The sequence below is a fragment of the Berghia stephanieae genome, chromosome 11, assembly GCF_034508935.2.
Source record: "Berghia stephanieae isolate SIO BIC M18660-M18661 chromosome 11, UCSD_Bste_1.3, whole genome shotgun sequence".
NCBI classification, from domain to species: domain Eukaryota; kingdom Metazoa; phylum Mollusca; class Gastropoda; order Nudibranchia; family Aeolidiidae; genus Berghia; species Berghia stephanieae.
In genome coordinates this window covers 42981427-43004790 of record NC_088370.1, presented here as the reverse complement: position 1 = coordinate 43004790, position 23364 = coordinate 42981427, and the positions used below count along the sequence as shown (strand labels likewise).

The 23364-nt window shown below is 37.9% G+C and overlaps 1 protein-coding gene, 1 long non-coding RNA gene and 1 pseudogene across 3 annotated transcripts; 2 read left to right on the top strand and 1 right to left on the bottom strand.

Moving 5' to 3' along the window:
• The first annotated feature begins 510 nt into the window (after nucleotides 1–510).
• LOC144957092 (uncharacterized) lies at nucleotides 511–8469 on the top strand. Its single transcript, XM_078888056.1, has 4 exons — nucleotides 511–584; nucleotides 1327–1421; nucleotides 6997–7109; nucleotides 8086–8469. The coding sequence occupies exons 1-4, from the start codon at nucleotides 511–513 to the stop codon at nucleotides 8230–8232; spliced, it is 429 nt and encodes a 142-aa protein (XP_078744182.1). The 3' UTR covers nucleotides 8233–8469.
• A 460-nt stretch (nucleotides 8470–8929) lies between these two features.
• On the bottom strand, nucleotides 8930–11174 carry LOC144957139 (uncharacterized). Its single transcript, XR_013642086.1, has 2 exons — nucleotides 10958–11174; nucleotides 8930–9805 (listed from the first exon to the last, which is right to left on the bottom strand). It is a non-coding gene; the product is annotated as an uncharacterized LOC144957139 (long non-coding RNA).
• Nucleotides 11175–11581: 407 nt separating this feature from the next.
• Nucleotides 11582–21848, top strand: LOC144957168 (uncharacterized; annotated as a pseudogene). Its single transcript, XR_013642091.1, has 3 exons — nucleotides 11582–11841; nucleotides 13817–13922; nucleotides 20112–21848. The product of XR_013642091.1 is annotated as an uncharacterized LOC144957168 (transcript).
• The last annotated feature ends 1516 nt before the right edge of the window (nucleotides 21849–23364 follow it).

Below are 23364 nucleotides of genomic sequence, written 5' to 3'. Positions count from 1 at the left end.
TCTCGTCTTTATTTGCACCCAGTTTTCTTTTTGGAAGCCTCATATTGCTCCAGTTCATTCGATTGTTTTGACTTGATGTGTCGGTTCAAGTTTGTCGTTGATACATGTCTATACAAGAAACGTTGACAGCAGATGTTGCACACAGCAGTCGTGTTATCGGGTTTGAGGGTGAAAAACTTCCAACGGGTAGAAGGCATGTTGATCAGATGGTTGGTAGAGCAGCGATCGTATGAACATGAATGTGTAAAGCTCGAAGATGAATGAATTGAGCAGATCATTTACAGTATTTATACAGAATATGAGCAATGATGGCGCGAACGTTTTAGATAGGAAATATATTTTAATTGGGTACAAATTGTTATGTTATTTGTTTCTAGCCAATGAAAGTATTATGGAACATTAACCAATCAGACAGATTATGATGTTATCCATTAATTACAACTGAACAAAATGCGGGCTCATTTTCTATTGGTCTAAAGTTATTTGTTTGTTTATCAAGGAAGCGGGAATATGCATAATGTATATTTTGTTTTGAAACTGGGCTGCACTCTAGCGACCTCTTTAGCATCTTCATCTAGTGCAAAGTAGCAATTACTAGTATAAAGTGCAGACCTACCGCTTCCTTCATTATTCCCAGATAATTCCGATTTCTCGGGAGGGGTTCGGAATAGGGGAGTTTTTTTTTTTCAGCACGCCATGTAATGGTTTGCGGAAGTCAACACATATTTACGCATAAAACTTGCAGTTTGATGTCAACAATTAACACCAACTACCATCTCACTAAAAAAAACCCCAAAACACTTACAGACAGACACACATACACACAAACACACAATTATTCACTTTTATTGTGCTTGATTCTCATAACTGGATATCGACAGATACTTTTTGACAACGAGCCTTATGTCAAAAATATTAAAACGTCCTTGTCAGCAACACATTTGTCTATAACATGATTTGCTTTCAAAAACAGAGTGACTGGTTATACATGTATATCGTGGACCTAGATGTTTTTAAATGCCATTTATTCATCATAGAATTCTGTCTTTTGCAAGTTTAAATTGACCAGGTTTAACTGTAAAACACAGTTGACAGGTCTAAACAAGTTCGTCCAATTATAAAAGGAAACATGATTCAGAAAAAAATACCACCAAAGCAGTTTTGTGGTGTGTGATATGTTGATTTGGCGTTGGGTTGGCACGTTCCCTCTCCTTTCCTACTTCCCCCCCCCCCCCACCCCGCTCCTTTTCCGTCATTAGAGCAGGACATACATCAAGTGGTGTCATATTCACTTAAGACTTTTATTTATATTTATCGCGCCAAAAGTTGTCGGTGTTACATGACCACCCTCACCTCCTTTTTCGGTTATCTTGACCCGCATTTGTCGTCATTAGTCTACAGTCGACATCTCTTCCCTAGAGGTTGTGTTCGCGCGTAAAGCTTGTGCATTATTATTATTATTATTATTATTATTATTATTATTATTATTATCATCATCATCATCATCATCATCATCATCATCATCACATCATCATCATCATCATCATCATCATCATCATCATTATTATTATTATTATTATTATTATTATTATTATTATTATTTTTTTTTTTTTTTATTATTATCATTATCATTATCATTATTATTATTATTATTATTATTATTATTATTATTATTATTATTATTATTATTATTATTATTATTATTATTATTTTTATTATTATCATTATCATTATTATTATTATTATTATTATTATTATTATATTATTATTATTATTATTATTATTATTATTATTTTATTATTATTATCATTATCATTATTATTATTATTATTATTATTATTATTATTATTATTATTATTATTATTATTATTATTATTATTATTATTATTATTATTATTATTATTATTATTATTATTATTATGGTTTTAAAAAAGTTAAACAAGATTGTCATATTTTTATGTAGGTACGTATGATAATACTTTAGAAGGGTTCCATCCCCACCCCCCACATCCCACTTTTTTTCAAGGTAACGTATACCTATACCTACCCCGGACCCGCTTTGACTTGTCAAGGATGATGATGATGGATGATGGTGACGGTTGTGGTGATGATTGTCAATGGCATTATGGTGGTCGTTACTCCGTGATAACGGTACTGATGACAACCATGATGATGATAGTGATGACTATGTTTGTGATGATGGTGATTGTAATTATTAGTTGTTCTGTGGCTCAGCGGTAAGGTGTCTCTTCTTGTCATAAATCAAGCGATGTTAAGCGTTGTAAGTGGTCGAGTGGGTGACAGTGATCCTGGAAAATTCTGATCCCGAAGTTAAGTCTTTGTGTAAGGCACTTACCACACATTACTTTACTCGACTCGGGTGTGAATGTATAACTATCTATAAGCAGTGACGGATACTATTAAGAGTTTTAGTACAAAAAAAAAGACCCCAAACAGGCGACTGGTACTTTATGAAATGGATTTATGGTTTGTATGGCCTGCTAGAGGAAAAATTGAATTATTATGAAGTTCATTGAGAATGGTTAATCCGTGGAAATGCGCTTTGAATTCATACACCTGCTTGACCACTCCGATTCCAATATAAACGACTGATTAATGTTCCCATATTATAAACTATAGTTAGCTGAAAATCTTTCTCTGTCGGGGCCCCAAAAGTATGGAATATATTAGATAAAGAAATCAAAGACGCTCCCGAACTTTAATAATTTTAGGATTCTTTTGAAACTATTGCTTTTCAGATAAGTTAGCAATAGTATTTATGTATTTTTACCTAGGTATTGTCTTTTAGGAGCACTTTGAGGATTCTGCGAGCTGTTTTGATTGATGATTACATTAACGTGTGTTGATATTTATTTAATTTATTATAATAATTAAGGTGATGCTGATGCTGATGCTGCTGCTCCTGCTGATAATGATGGTGAAGATAAATAAATTTTAAAAATAATAATAAATAAAATTCCCTTTATTCATCCCATAGGGGAGGATTTTATCTAGGGTCTATTCTAAGGGGGGACTGGAATAACACAGGCGTCAACCACACTGCAGCGCCGCAAAGTGAGCTAGGACGAGGTGACTTGCTCAAGGCCACACAGTGCATCGGCGGGTGATCGAGCTCGGTACCTTTTGGGTGCGAACCAAAGACCGAACCGCTGAGCCACGCTGCCCCTCATGATGATGATGATGATGATGATGATGATGATGATGATGATGATGATGATGGGAACTAACAAATTACACAGGCATCTAACATTGAAACATTCCATATTCAAAGCTAACGTTTTACTACTACTGTAGTGTTCATTGATAGATGGGTGCGTGTAGTGTGTGTCATAGAAATAGCCTTAGTGTCTGTGTGTCTCTCTCTCTCTCTCTCTCTCTCTCTCTCTCTCTCTCTCTCTCTCTCTCTCTCTCTCTCTCTCTGTGTGTGTGTGTGTTCGTGTGTGTGTGTGAATGTCAAACTTTAGTAGGTTTAATGAAGTCTTGTCACACACGCGTGATACACCTATACGAATTTCCCTACCCAGACACACTAACATCTGCTGACAAGGAGTGAGGGCTGTGAAGAACCACAGACTACCGTGTGCAAACGTTGGCGATTGGTATCGGATGGCAAACGGTGATCGTTTGAAATGATTCGAAACACTCGTTCCTACCCCTCCGCTCGTTCGGATCCTGATCGTCTCAAGTCTCAAGATCGTCTCAAACTCGTCAACCCGCTCGCTCGATTTACCAACTCGCTCTTCCGGCATTGAGATCGGACGATGAATCGTGGCTTGGCGCTCGAACGTCGATCGGGTAAAAGCGATCAAAGAACCCAACACTAAAGACACCCTGTACCAAGGACGCGCATCGCTGATTTTCTGACTTCGCTAGCGAAGGCGATCGATTTGTGCGATCGATTTCATAGCGTTGAAAACCTTCAGAAATCTGCGTAGTGATATTATAGTGATACAACATTATGGCACTAGTCGTGTTCACAAATGGCATAGGGGTCGACATCATTAACGTAAATCATTTAAAATAATATATTTATGTCTGCAAACAGAAAAATACGGAAGATTATCGACAGAAACTAATATTTTACTATTCTACGCAAGGAATTTACCCAATGGAAACCGTACGGTGCTCTTATTGGCTAACCAACCAGGGGCCTCGATAAGAAAAATATCCGCCATTTTGATGTTGGCTGGGAATCGCGTTACTATAGTAAACAAGCGCTGATCGGCCGTTCATGAAAACAAGTTGCTGCTCGCTCGTTTAACTCAAAATTATTCAAAACGATAGTGATTGTAGTACTGAGTGTTAGTGAGGTGATGTGGTGTTGGTGGTGGTTGTAGTTGTAGTAGTAATAGTGATGATGATGTGGTGGTGGTGATGATTGTAGTTGTAGTAGTAGTGGTAGTGATGATGATGTGGTGGTGGTTGTAGTAGTAGTGGTAATGGTAATGATATGGTGGTGGTGGTGGTTGTAGTAGTAGTGGTCGTGATGATGATGTGGTGGTGGTGTTTGTAGTAGTAGTGGTAATGATGCGGCTATGTGGTCTAGTAGTATGACACTCCATTCCGGATCGGAAGGTCCTGGGTTCGAGCCTCGCGCTCGGCGCATAGTTGAGTCCTTGGAAAAGGCTCTTTACTCACATTGTCTCACCGTACTCAGGTGTAAAATGAGTATCTGGCCGTCAACAGAGTTGTCTTTGTCCGAAAAATTGTAATATCGCCTAACAGGCGTCATGTCCCGTCCTACATGTTAAATGTTGACCAGGGACCCCTTGTAAAGCGCTTTGAGCACATTTAGTAGATATTGCACTATATAAAGCTCAATTTAAAAAAATAAAATATTTCAATGATGATGATATGGTGGTGGTGGTGGTTGCAGTAGTAGTAGTGGTAGTGATGATAATGTGGTGGTGGTTGTAGTTGTAGTAGTAGTGATAGTGATGATGATGTGGTGGTGGTTGTAGTTGTAGTGGTAGTGATGATAATGTGGTTGTGGTGGTTGTAGTAGTAGTTGTAATGGTGATGATATGATGGTAGTGATGGTTGCAGTAGTAGTGGTAGTGATGACGATGTGGTTGTGATGGTTGCAGTAGTAGTGGTAGTGATGACGATGTGGTTGTGGTGGTTGTAGTAGTAGTGGTAATGGTAATGATATGGTGGTGGTTGTAGTAGTAGTGGTCGTGATGACGATGTGGTTGTGGTGGTTGTAGTAGTAGTGGTAGTGATGCTATTGTGGTGGTGGTTGTAGTAGTTGAGGTAGTGATGTGGTGGTGGTTGTAGTAGTAGTGATGGTGGTGGTTGTGGTAGTAATGGTAATGATGATGATATGGTGGTGGTGGTTGCAGTAGTAGTGGCAGTGATGACGATGTGGTTGTGGTTATTGTAGTAGTGGTAGTGATGATGATGTGCTGGTGGTGGTGTAGTAGTAGTGGTAGTGATAATGATGTGGGGCTGGTGGTTGTAGTAGTAGTGTTAGTGATGATATTGTGGTGGTGGTTGTAGTAGTAGATGATGTGGTGGTTGGAAAACACATTACAGGTTATTATAATACATGATTACACACATTCTCTAACTTCATTTTTTGACAGCTTCGTTGTGCCATAAATATACGCAACAGTTCTGAAACATTTTATTGCGGATTTTGATATTGTTTGTGTTTTTCTTGTGTCGTTATGTTGACATAGATACCGAATGAATGGTAATTACTACATTCTCAGCCAACAACAAAATGGCGCTGAATGCTTTCATTGGTGGACACTTTTTAGGCTTCGTACGTATTCTCATTCGTTTAATTCTATGATTCTACGCCACTGCCTTCCACTACTTTCTGCTACCCGGAAGTAAACATTTACTCCGATCAGCTGTTAAACCGCATACTATCTTGCCCAACACTAATGTAACACCATGGCCTACTTCATAACATCTTTACATAACATTAACCTAATAGTGTGAGCACCATAGAAGCTGCTGCCACGCATTGTCGTGTGAAATCTGAAATAGAGGAGAATAAAATACAAAAACTTATTTATTCTTAGGGCTGTTGCAACATCATTATATCCGACTCACTTATAGATAGTTTAAAGCCGGAGATTGATCAACTCTAATCTTTTGCGTATCCTTGCTCTTAGTGTCAGAGTAGAGGGGTATCTCCAATTCCAAAGCGGGCAAAATTAGTGTCAGTAGTCACAATGTTTTTTTTACCTCAAATTGAAACTCAGGCTTTTCACTCCAATCTAAAACCGAAGAGTACCCGCGTTTTTATAAACCTGCTGGCAGCAATTTGATATACTTCACTGCTCAACTTCACAATTGCAGGTAAACGACTTTTACTTTTTTTATTACAAGGCAGGGCACGATCTTACTTTAAGGTTAACAACAAGATATGAAGTGAGTAGAAAAGTGCCAGAAGAATAAAAAAATTTTTCGCGGCGGTGGTGGGGTTTGAACCTGCGACCTTATTGGTACGACAACTCCGCCTGAGACATTGAGTATGCTCCGGTGTATTTCTTGAAATGACTTTGGGTTTGAAACGAATATTTTTGTGTTCGTGGATAGCTCACACGGTAGAGCCACGCTCTCACCTGCCAGGCGGAGTTGTCGTACCAATAAGGTCGCAGGTTCAAACCCCACCACCGCCGCGAAAAAAATTTTTATTCTCTATTGTCTTCTGGCACTTTTCTACTCACTTCATATCTTGTTACCAACATAAGTGCCTGCTCCACTCACTTTTCTGAATTAAAAATTCACCCCATACACCGGAGCATACTCAATGTCTCAATCGTTTCTATGTTATATGTTTGTGATGAGAATATTGGCTATTAAGCTTAACTGCTGGTCAAAATAGGATTCCACAGTCTGACGTCACGTCCGCCTAGCAACGAATCGGCTGGCTCTAAACAAAAAAAATCCGTGCTTGGTCCGGGCAAGGAATAATTGGAAAATCGCTCAAAAAACATTTTTATCTTAAATATGGTCCAGTGTTTTGTACCAGATTGTCTACACCAGTCAGATATTCACTCCTGCAAGTTTTACAGATTTCCAAATGGACAGGCAGACAAAAAATTGAAGAAAAAGTGGATCACTTTAGTCAGGTAAGCACGCACGCCTCGTCGAACATTTGCTAGAGTTCGTAGTCCAGATCTAGGTCAAGTTCTAGCTTACGTAGACCTATATTTTATGATTAAAGTGTACAATTGCACGAAATTATAAATAAAAATACATTCCAAACTAGGTTTTTATTGAAGTTGAAGCAAAAATGATATCTCAATCGTTTTGATGTTAAGGCTGATAAACTGAATGAGACTTAAGTTCTACTGATAAGTGATAATTTTTTTAAAAGGAGAACAAGAAGAAAGAGAAGAGAATATTTGTTAAAATCTTACTTTAAACTCGATACCTTTATGGCAAAATGAAAATAAATAAATAAAATAACGCCCCCCCCCCCCCCCCCCCCCCCCTCACGCAGATCTCTCTCTCTCTCTCTCTCTCTCTCTCTCTCTCTCTCTCTCTCTCTCTCTCTCTCTCTCTCTCACACACACACACACACAAACACACATACTTTCCTCTTTTTTTTTTGGAAAGTTTCTCTGATTCTCTGCCATGCCTCCCCTCCCCGACAGCCGAGGTGGCAACTCTGTGTGAACAAAGCAAGATGGCGGCAGGGACCTCTCTCCTTTACCTGTGCCCGACTGTTGACACTCCAAAGTTTCCATCACCGCACTGGCCAGTACAGTACTGACTGTAATAAAGAGAAAACGCCAGTCTTGCCACACTCAACCCCAAGATCAACTTTAACTGTAAATTTAAGAATTCATATTTTTATATATACCTAGTCAAAATCATCAAAAGAAGTAATGAGGAAGTGCGACATTTTGCTGAATGTGCGATTTCATAAAAGACAGGCGAGAGACCCACCAGTAACCTAGTCTCTTGCACACCTTTGATTTATCATGCATTGAGCTGGTGTCAAACAAGATAGTCTAAAACAAAGTACTTATCAAATTAAATAATATACCCAATGTGCCCAACAGAATTATTGTTTTTTTTTTTTTTATCTTTTCATTTCAGGTGAAAGGACAAAAGATCCAACATCATCATCAAGAGTGTGTTCTTGTCACATCAGAGATGGTGACAAAGCCAACCTCCCTGAATGGTTTGACAGAAATAAAAATAAATTGTTTCCATCAGAGCCAGAAAGAAAGAAAAGAAAAGTGACACAAGGAATTCCCACCCCATCTCAATTGGCACCAACATCAAGAAGTCCACCACCACCACCACCACCACCACCACCATCATCATCATCATCATCATCACCATCATCATCATCATCATCATCATCATCATCATCATCAGCTCAACTCTCTTCATCATCATCACAAAGTCCCACCTTTAAAAAAACCAGATTCCTCATCATCATTATTTTCCTCATCATCATCATCCTCATTATCTTCTCCCTCATCATCATCTCAACTCTCGTCACCATCATCACAGGATTCCATCTTTTAAAAAAAACAGATTGTAGAACAAGTGAGGATATTTTAAATAGAATAACAAATTTAATTCAAGAACAAGAAATTACAGACAAAAATAAGGAAATAGCTAGCTTTAAAAAACCCAACTAAGTTAGATTCAACGCACTTACACTGTTTCAAGCCTTACAGAAAAAGTTCTTCGAATGGAGACAGGTGTACATTGTTTTAAAATATTTAATATTATTGTTCAATATGTTGAGTGCTTTAGAGGTAACATTATTTATTATAGTGGATGGGAAGTTCAGGAAGAGACAGTTGCATTAAAAGACCAAATTTTCATTATTACACTTATGAAACTTAGACAGAACTACGCTAACCTTCATATTTCACAATTGTTTAGCGTTAATGAAAGTACTATAACAAATATTATACAAACTTTTATTCATGTTTTACATAAGCCATAAACTTCTCTTTGAAAATGTTATGAAGGTTACATGCCCTTCTAGACATAAAAATAAACTATCAGCTCCATCATCATTTTTAAGATTTCCAAATTGCAGAATGATCATTGATTGTACAGATGACCAAATTGCTATTCCTAAAGAAATGGATAAACAACGGTTAACTTATTCTTCTTATAGGTCCATGAATTCTGTTAAAGCTCTTGTTGGTCTGAGTCCAAATGGTGTGATAAATTTTATTTCTAAACTGTATCCAGGGTCTGTCTCGGATAAGGTCATTGTACAAAATTGTGGATTACTAAAACTTTTAATTTTAAGCCCTGGAGATTTAATTTTAGCAGATAAAGGTAATAAAGGTAAAACCCCATCCTGATTCAAGATATTTTACCTCAAGGAGTAACTGTAAATATCCCTCCCTTTTTACATAATAAATTTACTGAAAATGAGATTTTATTAACAAAAGAAATTGCTTCATGTAGAATTCATGTTGAGAGCGCTAATGAAAGACTGAAAAATGTTAACATCCTCTCATATATTCCAACCATGTTAAGAGAAACATCTGATATTATTTTTCAATTTGTTGCAGCACTTGTCAATCCCCAGTCTCCTCTTATTAAGGAGACTGCATTTTGTTAGCTTTGCCATTTATTTTGTACAACACACATATTTTGTTCATCATCATCAAATCACCATTCAAAATAATGGTTTTGTAGGTCCATACATGATTTTACATGATAAACATGACAAATTATGGCATTGTTGTATCAATGTATGTTCAATGTCATTAACATTGTTAAATAAAACCACACAAATTAGTTTTGGACTGAATCAACCCAAGGCATCATCAAGATAGATCTGTGGAAGTAAAAGAATAAAAGATTCAAATTTAGAGCTGCGACCATGCTCAATAGGCAAAAAACAAACAAACTAATAAAACGTCTGTTGTGGTCTTGTGGTATGACACTCGCTTTCAGATCAGAAGGTCCTGGGTTTGGGCCTCGCTCGGCACATAGTTGAGTCCTTGGAGAAGGCTCTTTACTCACAATCTCTCACCGTACTCAGGTGTCAAATGAGTACCTGGCCGTTAACAGCGTTGTCTCTGTCCGAAAAAATTGTAATATCGCCCAACAGGCATCATGTCCCGTCTTACATGTTAAATGTTGCTGTTGGCCAGGGACCCCTTGTAAAGCACTTTGAGCACATTTAGTGGATATTACGCTGTATAAAAACTCAATTTAAAAAACAAATTAAGTGATTCTTTCATTCATCTTGCTTTGTTGATAAGGGGGAAACCCGAAACGTCCATTTTATCTGTTTTCGTATATTAAATTGAAGTTCACATTCAATTTCACAATGTTATTGATTTCTTCGAGTTTCAAGCAGCAACATTTACATGACACCTTAACCCAATAGGAAGTTTAGTTTACCGTGACTAACACTGGTCTAAATAAATCCTTTATTCATCCCATAGAGGAAATTTATCTCTAGGGTCTATTCCCAGGGAAGACTGGAATAACCGCGGTGCAGCGCCGCAAATTGAGCTAGGGCGAGGTGACTTGCTCAAGGCCACACAGCGCAGCGGCGGGTGAACGAACTCGGTACCTTTCGGGTACGAAGCAAAAACGTACCGCTGATCCACGCTGCCCCACATGAAGTATGATAAAATGTCTAGCGTGATTGGTGATTGTGATGCTCATATGAGTATTATAATAAAGGTTACAACACGATACTAAATAGTATGTAGTAGACTATAGTCAATGGCAACGAAAATTAGCGAAGCAAGACTAAGACCTCAAAGACTCAAAGTCCGTGGTCCATAAGATAAAAACACAATAATTCAATGACTCCCCCTCTCTCTCCCTAACTAAAATCGAACGTAAACAGTTAAATCTTTCCATTGGATATACTAAATCTGCCTAAACTCAAAGTAAACTGATTATTGTCCAACAGTAGTTTTACGGAGATGTGAGATTTTGAGAGTGAGAATGAGAAGACGAAATGACTTACCTTCACAGAATACTCTTTATTCTTCATGCTGGCTTGAACTTTGCCGAACGTCAAGCCATCTGAGTAAGTGAAAGTCAAAACATGACCTGACTGATGATGATTTTCACCTCGCGAGACACTTTTATGCTCATTGGAGAAGTATTTCATAAGGGCGGTGATGGAAATAGAGTTCGTGTCAGCCATTTTTCTCGACTGTTTAGAGCCAGCCGGTTTGTTGCCATGCGTTGCTGCGCAGGATTACGTCACGACTTAGGAAGCCTATTACTTCGCGATGGTGGCGAACGAATCGGCGATCTCAAGAAGTGGGTGAGAGAGGGATCTAGAAATGACTTTGGGTTTGAAACGAATATTTTTGTGTTCGTGGATAGCTCACACGGTAGAGCCACGCTCTCACCTGCCAGGCGGAGTTGTCGTACCAATAAGGTCGCAGGTTCAAACCCCACCACCGCTGCGAAAATTTTTTTTATTCTCTATTGTCTTCTGGCACTTTTCTACTCACTTCATATCTTGTTGTTACCAACATAAGTGCCTGCTCCACTCACTTTTCTTACTTTAAGGTTCCGTCAACTTGTCGATCACGTGACTGATGCACCGCCGATTGTAAACATGGCTTGAACGAGTATTATTTTAACGCCGCTTAGGCTTGTGAATTTCACGTTTGTGAACCTTTTAAATTACTGTGAATTTTAAACAATGTTCACAGTTTTGTCTTAATTAAGGGACAAAGTCTTTTCACGAACGGCTTTGTCTCAGATATCGGTTTCAACGACCGGGATGCTGATTTTCTTTCTTTTTATCAAGGCCAAAGCCAAAGTGAAGGCGAAGATGAAAAAGATCACAGTACAGTCAACAATGTTTATGTTATTATAAACAAGGATGGAAAGGTAAGATTGATTAAATCCCGACTTCTAATAATATATTGAATTGCATTAATTTAGCTGTTTAGATGATTTAAAAAAAAAAAAAGTTATTGTACTCTGAATGTGAATGCTTCAACTTCAAGTCTGACACCCCATGGGCCATACCCTGATTTCGAATTCGTGCAAGATCCAGAGTCACTGGTTCGATCCAATCCAAAGTCCATAGATGGGATTATTAAATTTGAAAACAATTTTATTTTTTTTGTAAATAAGCTAAGGAAGTGGTTGATAGTGTTGTGTGAGTAATGAGTAATAATTTGTGCGACATTCGTATTGACACAATAGATAGCCGTCTAGTGTGAATCCCACCAACAAATTGAAGTGTTCAAGTCCAACACTTGTAATGAGGGAGTGAGAATTGAAAACTTCGGTTGTTCTGATTTATTTATAATAAATTAAATAAGTGATGGAAGTTTAAACATTAATAAAAAGAGGCATTTTATTTTCATTAAAATGGCTTCTTTCATACAACTTTTACTAGTATTTTTGTTGTTGGTTGTTAAAGATGACATGATCAGACATCTTGCAAATATTCTACTTCTCTTCTATTGTAAAATATTAATTTTTCACTTCCATTGTCACTGCCAAACAGGTTATTGGTAAAAAAAGACTATTTACTTTCATTTTATTTGTACATTTATATTGGCAGTCAGTTTAGTCTGATTGCTTCAATTATTTTTATAGCAAACAATAGATAATGTAAAACGCTGTGATTTTTCCCAGACACCTGTCTAGGGATAACGAATTGTCATTATCCCCAGACACATATTTGAAACTCCGCTCTTTTAAACAATTATCCACATTCCAGAATATGGAATGTTTCCGAATGTACATAGAAATAAGGAAAGGTAATTAAATATCTATAAAAAACATAAAATTAACCAACATTAAATCAGTTGTTAATACATATACACAATATGCGTCGACTTCGAAGTGGGTGTCATGACTGAATGGTTTAGTCGTCTGCCCTGGAAGTTTTACCAGAATCGATGTTGTGGGTTCGAATCCTGGTTCCACCCCTTTTTTGTTGTTGTTTTTTTCCGTCTTCTTTTTACAGAACGTTGCAAGGGATAAATGTCCCATCCATCCCCCCCCCCCCCCACCTCTTTTTTTTTGTGCGAGTCTTATTCTTTTCTCCTTTTTGTTTGACCTTTTGTTCCGTTTCTGAGCATGAATTTCTTAAAATTGTTTTTATTTTTTTTTTTAATTATTGTTTGTTTTTTTTCTCCTCTATCTGACCATTTGGTCGCTCTCTGAATATTTCTGTTTGTTTGCTTTTTAATTATTTATCCTTTTTAGACACTTTTTGAGATCAGAGTGGGGACGAATAAGACAATTTGTTGGAAACTAGAAAGGAACTGAGAGAGAGAGAGAGAGAGAGAGAGAGAGAGAGAGAGAGAGAGAGAGAGAGAGAGAGAGAGAGAGAGAGAGAGAGAGAGAGAGAGAGAGAGAGAGAGAGAGAGAGAGAGAGAGAGAGAGAGTTAAAAAAAAAAAGAGGTGGGGGGAGGATGGATGGGACATTTATCCCTTGCACCGTTCTGTAAAAAGAAGACAGAATGTAAAAAAAAAAAGGGCAGAACCAGGATTTGAACCCGCAACGTTGATTCTGGTAAAACTTCCAGGGCAGACGACTAAACCATTCGGCCATGACACCCACTTCGAAGTCGACGCTATATTGTGTATATATGTAGTAACAACTGATTTAATGTTGGTTAATTTTATGTTTTTATAGATTTTTTATTAACTTTCCTTATTTCTATGTGCATTTGGAAACAGTCCATATTCTGGAATGTGGATAATTATTTAAAAGAGTGGAGTTTCAAATATCTGTCTGGGAATAACGAAATTTATCCCCAGACAGGTCTCTGGGGATAATGACAGACAATGTAAAAACAAAGACAATGATAAATTGGTTCATTGTTTGTATATTTTTCCTCAGGTGATGAAAGCATCTGGTCACTGCTCCGTAGGAGTGGAACCTGCATGTTGCAAGCATGCGTTTGGTCTCTTGTCAGCAGTTGAGGACTACAGGAACATACATAAGTGTTTGTAATTACTGTCTTGAATAACTATTTTTTAAAAAACGTAGTGTTTTTATGCACCTCTTAACGGATCATTTTTGTGCATAAAAACGGTGCGTCTTTGTACACCTCCAATGGAAGTGCATAAAAGCGCCACCAAAATAAAATGAATATCGGTTTCTGTTTACCCCAAAGAACCATTAGGACTAGAGATTTAGATGGAATACGTGAAGTTGTCCTTCAGACCTAAGCAGGAGTTTATCCAGGTTTCTATAACATGAAGCAGACAATAACAATTGCTTGCTACCCTTTGGATTTGCCACTAGTCAGTTGCAAAGCATTTTCCACCAGAAATATCAGTAACAGATTCAACTACCCAATCAATGCTGGATGGAGAGGGTGGTCCTGAAAAGATCTTGACTTCACCGGGGAGCGATATAGGGTGAAGCGAGTACTCTACCAACTGAGCATGAAGCTGACAATAGCAATTGCTTGCTACCCTTTGGACAGGACGTAAGTCAGTTGCAAAGTATTTTCCACCAGATATAACAGGCTGAACTACCCAATCAATGCTGGGTGGAGAGGGTGGTCCTGAAAATATCTCGACTTCACCTAGGATTGATCTAGGGTGCAGCGAATACTCTACCAACTGAACTAGCCCTCCCCTTCTCCCCGGACTACATTAAGTATCAAGGCAAAGATATATTTCGTTTTCCTGATAATTTACCACATAAAATGTCTTGTCGGTTCCAAGCCTTTTAAAAATAAGACCCAATTTATAAACAGTCTCTCATTGTTGTCTGACAAGGTTTCACCTTCATGGGAAGAGTTTGTTTTTTAAACAGGGCACTGTACTATAATCCTATTTCATGTGTATATATACCAAGAGAGATCACATCTGATCAATTAAGGTTTTTAATGACAGAAGACAAAATGATACTTTGGGTTTCCCCTACTTTTGCCTTTTGCAAGACACAAGCTTTAAAATAAAAAAAACAAAAAAACTAGAGCAGTTGGAAATTGCTTTAGAAGAATGAAATAGATGTGAACACATGTGCAAACTAGATTTATCCTAAAAGAAATATTAAAAAAATTTTGGTCATGCATTTTAAATCATTTGTTTTGATAAGGGTGAACCCGAAACAGCAAGAGTCAGTTGTCTTGGAATGTCATTCATTAAATTTAATATTCCCACACATTTTTTATTTTTATCAAACTTATCCCCAAATTTCTTCACAAGGGTTTAGTATATACCCCGTTTTCTAACAATACAACACACGTTAAGTAAAAAATTGCACAATCAAGACACAATCTGTTCTATTAGTTTTCAGTATTTATTTTCTGAGCATTAATTAATAAAATATACATTTAAAGTAATACATAAATTGATTAGTATGTACATGAGACAGTTTTATTTTATTATAATATATACAGTAAAATTACTTTAAACCGAAAGAAGCTAAACGGAAAAATACCTTAAACCGCAAAGAATTTAATAGATTGTACTAGTTCCTTATTATCTTTGTACTAATTCTTATGCTGAACCGAAATACGTCTAAGCAGGTTTTTCTTTATACATAAACAACTTGAGAGCACCTTCCCTTTTTCTCTATCTATTTTTCGTCAAAAATTTGGGAAGGGTGGACACACGTTATAATGCCCGGCGTATCTCGAACCTCGGACCTCCAAAAAGAGAGAAAAGGAGAGAGATCAGACAAAGAGTAATCCACTGGCCCTCCAGGAATGGGGGTTGAGCATAGGGCTAACAACCCACCTCATAAAAAGCAAACTGTTACAGAAACAGAAACCAGACGTAAATCCACAACCGGCGGCAGCAGAGAAGCGGAACAGAATACTGGCTTCATCATGGCAGGAGGTCAAAGCCGAAAGGACGCCCCCGACCAGATTGCAGATCTGTTGTCACCAAAACGCAAGCTCAATGTCTCGTGCTGGAATGTTAGGACCTTAGCCTATATCAAACAGGAAAACTGGTACAAGTCCAGCGCGAGATGTTGAACTACAAGATCGATTTGCTAGGCATATCAGAGGCAAGATGGACAGGAGCTGGGAAGCAACAACTCCCTAATGGCTACCTGATTGTTTGGTCAGAACGAAAGGATGACCAACACAGAGAAGGTGTTGTCCTCTCGATAGCCAGGAAAAACAACAAATCACTATTAGAATGGAAACCAATAGTGAAAGAATTTTATACACTAGACACAGCTAAAAAAAGCTCTCAATCCTCACATTTTACGCACCTACAGAGGATGCAGATGAAGAAAACAAAGAAGAATTCTACAACATTTTAAGAATGGCTGTTGAAAATATCCCAAGACATGATATGTTCATGATCATCGGAGACCTAAACGCAACAGTTGGCAATACAGTTGAAGAATAAACAAATCAATCAGTTGGAAAGGAAGGTATAGGGGTGATGAACAACAATGGAAGCAGACTAACAGAATTTTGCGAAGAACACAACCTCATTATTGGTGGAACTTTCTTCCCACACAAAAACATGCATAAATTGACCTGGAAATCACCAGATGGAAAAACAGACATATAATGATCAACAGAAAATGAAAGAGCAGCTTAAACAATGTCGGAGTCAGACGATTGGCAGACATTGGAAGTGACCACCATCTTGTCACAGCCAAAATCTCTACTAAATTGACGAAAACAAAAATTACAGAACAGAAGAAGAAACGTTTCAACACATAAATTGAAAATCCCAGATATCCAAAACCAGTTCAATATTTCAATAAGAAACAAATTCAGTGCAATATAAGATATTACAAGCATGACAATCCAAAATTTCAACCACGTCATGCAGGAAAGTGCCACTGAACACTTAGGACACAATGAATCCAATACAGAGAATCGGATATCAGCAAGGTCATGGGAGCTCATTAACCAAAGAAAATCAATCAAACTAAATCTCTTGAATGCTAAATCCCCCCGACTGAAAGAGAGGCTATCCAATGAATACTCATTGAAGGATAAAGAATTGAAAAAATCCACAAGGAAAGACAAAAGAGATTTTGCAGAAATTTTAGCAACTGAAGCAGAAAATGCAGCTGTAAGACAAGACTCACAAACGCTATACAAAATCACAAAAAAGCTCTCGGGAAACAAGTTATGGTCAAGAGAAGCCATTAAAATTCCAAGATGGTAGTGTCATCACAGACGAAAAGAAGAACATTGAAAGATGGAGAGAATATTTTGCAAACCTTCTGAACAGACCAGACCCATCTTCTTATACAGATATCCCAAAAGCAGAAATGGACGTAGAGGTTAATCTTGGTCCAATCACTGAGCATGAGGTGCATGAGGCAATACAACAACAAAAAAATGGCAAGGCCCCAGGTATTGACAAAATCAGTGCGGAAATGCTTAAAGCGAACTCCCAAGAAATGCCTAAAATTTTCCGTAAATTGTTCACCGACATTTGGTAAAAGGAAGAAATACCAGAGGATTGGCAGACAGGCATCATCCATAAAATAGCCAAGAAAGGAGACCTGGGAAATTGTGCCAATTGGCATGGAATCACATTCCTGTCCGTAACGAGCAGAATTTTTAATAGAATCCTTCTGAAAAGACTCTCACCTCACATTGAAAACATTCTTAGAAAAGAGCAAGCAGGGTTCAGAAAAGGGAAGTCATGTTGTGACCACATGTTTACCCTGAGACAAATCCTGGAGCAAAGCATTGAATGGAACAGCCCCCTCTACACCATTTTTGTCGATTTTGAAAAAGCCTTTGACAGCTTACACAGAGAATTCCTGTGGAAAATTCTCTGCCATTATGGTATAGCGATGAAGATGGTCAACTTAATAAAAGCACTGGATAGCAACTACCAATGCCAAGTGATCTGTGGAAACAATTTAACAGACAGCTTTAATGTAACAACTGGTGTAAAACAAGGCTGCATAATTTTCCCACTTCTGTTTATCCTGGCTATAGACTGGCTCATGAAAATTGCAATTGATGGTAAGAAGAGAGGCATTCGCTGGACACTGACCCCCTTTCTGAAAGATATAGACTACGCAGATGATATTGCGTTAGTTTCCAGTACACAGAGAGACGCCTCAGAGAAACTAAACGTACTACACAAGAACGCCTCAAATTGGACTGAAAATAAATTTCGATAAAACTGTGTACTTTAGGGTGAATCCAAAACATGACAGTGAAATTGGGATAGATGAACATGTAATTGAAGAGGTAACAGATTTCTCCTACCTTGGATCTAAAATAACAGACGGCGGAAATGCAGAACACGATATCAAGCACAGAATTCAAAAGGCAAACCATGCTGAAAAACATTTGGAAATCAAAGCAAATTATGAGAAAGACAAAGCTGAAAATGTACAAGAGCAATGTTTTAAGTGTACTGCTTTATGGAAGTGAAAGCTGGCAAATGACATCCTCGTTAATACAGAAACTAGAAATCTTTCAGAACAAGTGTCTAAAAAGATTTTTTAATTTATTTTGGCCTACAAAAATAAAAACAGTGGATCTATTAAAGAAAGCTGACTGCACTAGCATTGAAAGCCAAATAAAAAGAAGATGGCATTGGCTGGGTCATGTGGCCAGAATGGAAAAAGGCTCACTTCCCAAGACAGCCCTGTACTGGACAGCAGATGGGAAGAGAAAGCGGGGAAGACCCAAAGAAAACTGGCGAAGGACCATGGAGAAAGAGTTAAAGGAAGCAGGCCTGTCCTGGAATACAGCCACTGCAAAAGCAGCCGATCGCAAAAAATGGAGATGTCTAGTGGATGCCCTATGTGACATGTGCCTCAAGGCCTGAAGAGGATTAAGTAAGTAGTAAGATATTAAACAAAGTGCCTACGTATAAGATGAGGGTGAGGGGTGGATAGGGGGTGAGGGGTAGGCAAACACTTCAATCACTGCACTTGGGCTTGGCCAACACCACAATCGCACAGACTGGAACTGGAAAAGGAAGACAACAGGTGACTGGCAGACACGACAATAAGGGGGGTGGGTGTAGACAACTTACCATTGACATGCCATTTCCTTTCCACTTTGTTTAAATGTGTGTGTGTGTGTGTGTGGGGGGGGGGGGGGGAGTTATGTAATTAGGCCTTTGAACCTAATGGCATTTCAACAAAAGAGGGGTGTGTAGTAGACAGCTTAGCATTGACACACCTTTTCATTTCCATTTCACTTCACCTCTCTGGGTGGGGTTCCTACCTCCCATAGTGGGCAGGGAGGTACTTATTGTGTCTTCTATCCCCCTATATCTGTTTTCCAACTTGCATTCTGTCTTTGTCTTGGAATGAGATTGCTTGGTTTTGTCCCAGCCCTGGTTGGGGTCCTGGCTGGGAGGGAAACAGTCAAATGCATAGTTATTGTTTTGGGAGATGATATTTTTTTCCTTGTAAATCATCTCTCTGTTATGTATTATTATATTTGTTCTAATTTATAATGTAAGCATTTGAGTGTATTCCTCTTAGTGGGGGCCGTGCTTGCGTCCGGATGAGACTTATTGGTGATCTCAAACTAAGTACATTGATGGTATGCTCTTGGAATCTACATCTGATCTCTATTTGTTCCCAGTTCCCCTTTGTCTTACTTTTTATTGGATGCTTTAATTGTAATTCTATAACTTTTTACTATCCCGTGTTCTTCCTTTTTACTGGCGCTGATATAACTTAAATGTGTTGCAAGTGCCGTAAAACCCCTAAAAACAAAACAAACACTTCACCTCTGAGTCCCTGCGCATCATTCATTATCAATTGTCACACAAGACCTTTCAATCTTATTGTAGCTTTACATTCGTTTACTAAAAGATGTTTAAAAGAAAGCACTGTGCTGACATGTTGGAGTTTAAAATCAAATTACTATGTGAAGCAGATGAAAAAAAAGTTGGACAAGACGGAGATATGTAAAAAACACGGCATCCCGAACTCAACTCTTTCAACAATTTTGATTGGAAAAACAAAACCTCCAAAAATATTTTTAAAACTCACCAAAAAAAAATATTTAAAGAATAAATGGTTACCAAGACGACATCTATTTAACAACTTTATGTAAGGGGAAGCAACCCATGATACGATTAAATGGCAATTAAATAGTACCACCCTTGGAAAACATCGCAAAATTGGAACTTTCTTTAAACCAAAATGGTTTAGAAGGTCCCCAAAATTTCGGTTTTAAAATAATTCTACTGTATATCATATTTCATTTCCTCAGCTGAAAGGAATCGTTCAATGCTCCAGCAGAGAAGCTACAGACTTGATACCAACCAAAGCCAGTTAAAGTTTCACCAAAGAAGTTGACAAGTATAACCGTTGACGAAACTAACCCTGTGGATAATTCTGTTGATTTCTCAGCCCTCCCAATGCATTTTACCCCAGTCTCTCCAATTTATTCAGTTTTGAGTCACTGTCAATCGACGCCTAATCTTTCACTGGGTGGGGATCCTGACCTCCCATAGCGGGCAGGGAGGTACATACTGTGTCTTCTATCACCTTATATCTGTTATCCAACATGCTTTCTGTCTTTGTCTTGGGGATGGGATTACTTGGTTTTTTCCTGGCCCTCGTCGGAGTCCTGGCGCGGTGGGAAACAGTCAAATGCATAGTTACTGTTTTGGGAGATGATATTTTTTTCCTTGTAAATCATCTCTCTGTTATTTATTATTATATTTGTTATTTTTAATGTTTAATGTAAGCATTTGAGTGTATTCCTCTTTGTTGGATTTTGTGCTTGTGTCCGGATGAGACTTATAGGTGATCTCCAACTAAGTACTTTGGTAGTGTGCTCTTGGAATCTACATCTGATCCCTATTTGTTGCCAATTCCCCTATGTCTTACTTTTTCTTGGGTGCTTTATTTGTAATTCTAGAACTTTTTACTATCCCATTTTCTTCCTTTTTACTGGCGCTGATATAACCTAAATGTGTTGCAAGCGCCGTTAAACTCATAAAAACAAAACAACCTAATCTTTCAAGTGATGAACTCTTTTATAGTCGGACTATTCCTTTGCCTCTATTTTTGTATTGCCAACTCTTAGCAATGTTAATTTGTCATTTGAATTAGATTATGAGACAATTGTCTACTATCATGAACACATTAGAAAAGCAATATTTTATTTCAACAAACTAGAATTCAGAACAATATCCCAGAAAATGCCAGTTGGCAGGAAGAAAGAAAAGAAAGAGTTACTGCATCGAATGTACATTTAATTTTGATTTCCTTGGATCATTACACGACATGTATTATTTATTTAAACAACAAATAAGGGATTTTACTCATTTACCTCTCATTAAGTTGGGTAGACAGCTTGAACCCATGGCCATGATTAAAAATATTTTATGGTCAGTCAAAATTCCCCAATCACATCTTTAGGAATACTGGTTTAATTATTCACCCCATATATCCATTTCTCGGAGGATCCCCAGATGGCCTATTGTATAACACAGAAGATCCCATGCTGGTTGAAATCAAGGTGGTGTTCAACCAATCCAAATTATCTCTACCCTGAGATTTGTTCTAAAAGAAAATATTTCTATCTTGGGTACGAACCAAAACAAAGATGTGTTCTCTTAAAGAAAACCATAAATATTTTTATCAAATTCAGTGTCAACTAGTTTGTTCAAATCTTAAGAAATTAATGTTTGCTTGCTGTATTTTACAATTTTAAACAACCTTTGCATTTGCAGGTTATTGATGCTGCCCCGGTTATAAAATTGATTGAAAAACAACATTCAATGTTATTCTTGTTTTTTTTTCTTCTTTATCATTATTATACAAAGGAATCAATTTGAATTCGAAGTTAGAGACATAAAGCTGATGTGGCGCACTTAATCCTTGTACCATAGCGTTCAACGGACAGTTATAATGAGTTGTTACCCTCAGGATATGGTAATAATCTATTGTAAAGTACTTCCTACCAGATCCAACAGAACCATTTACCTAGTACTAAAGGGGAGACGTTCGACAAATGGATGATGCCAAGTCTGCAAAGATAGATCATCATCAAGCCCTACTGCAACCTCCTCGTGGTGTCGAACGGTAACAGGTCAAGCTGGCCAACTGCAGAGGGCGACAAGAATAGGCAATGGCAAACCATTCTTGTAACTTTGCCGAGTTAACTGCATGAATAAGTCCAAAAAGTTAAACGGTGACAGCGTAAAGGGGAGCATGTTTTCACGGAAGACTGCTGCCTCGCTCGGTTGGGAGCGTGATGTTCGTCAGGTCACACCGAACCGTCAGCCAGTTACTAGGCGAAATAAATTTAACAAATGTGACAAAACCAAAATTGGGACATGGAATGTCAGGACCTGTGCCCAAAAAGGAAAACTAAACAACATTTTAAAAGAAATGAAACGGCTCCAAATAAATATTCTTGGCCTGGCAGAGATGAGATGGAAAGAGCAGGGAACCATGTCAAAACAAGAAAACAACACGACATATAAGATCATATGGAGTGGTGGAACCTCTTTCCAAAAAGGAGTAGGGATGATCTTAGACCAAAAATCAACCAAATTTTACAAAGGGCACGTAGCAATCTCAGACAGAGTTTTGCTGGTTAAGCTAAGAGGACCTGTAGTTGACACCAATATTATTCAAGTTTATGCACCAACAGAAGAGGCGACAGATGCAGATATGACAGAGTTTTACCATTCACTAGACAAAGCAAAACGAATGTGTAAATCACAAGAAGTCCTTATGGTAATGGGGGACCTAAATGCTAAGATTGGCAGAGGCAGAGATGGTGACATAATCGGACCACATGGACTCGGAGACAGAAATGAACGAGGAAACATCTGGGCAGATTGGTGTAGAACAAATAAATTAATGATTTCAAACACCTGGTTTCAACAACACCCAAGAAGAACCTGGACGTGGCAATCACCAGGGGACAGAGCAAGGAACCAGATAGACTTTATAGCAGTATCATCAAGATTCAGAAATGGCATATTAAATTGCAAAACCTACCCAGGCGCCGATGTAGACAGTGACCATGTCCCAGTTGTTTGTACAGTAAGGATAAAGTTTAAAGCTATTCAGAGAACAGCTGGTAGAATAAAGAGGGATTACAGGTTATGCAAAGACAATGGCATACAAACAAAAATGAGAGAAGAATTTGAAAATGCACTCATGATACAAAGCCAAAGTGAACCTGATAACGAAAAATGTGAAAAACAATTTGATATATTCCAAAAGTGTGTCAAAGCAACTACAGAAAAGCATTTACCAATAGCTCAAACAAACAGCAAAAAGGAATGGATGACAAATGAAATTCTAAACCTATTTGAAGAAAGACGAAAATGCAACAGAGGGTCTGCAGAATACCAAACATTGAACAACCACATTAAATCCAAATGCATCGAGGCACACGAGAACTATCTAGACTGGAAATGCTGCGAAATCGAAAGAGAATACAAATCCAACCCCCAACAAGCTCACCAAAGAATAAAAGAACTATCAGGGAAAAGGAA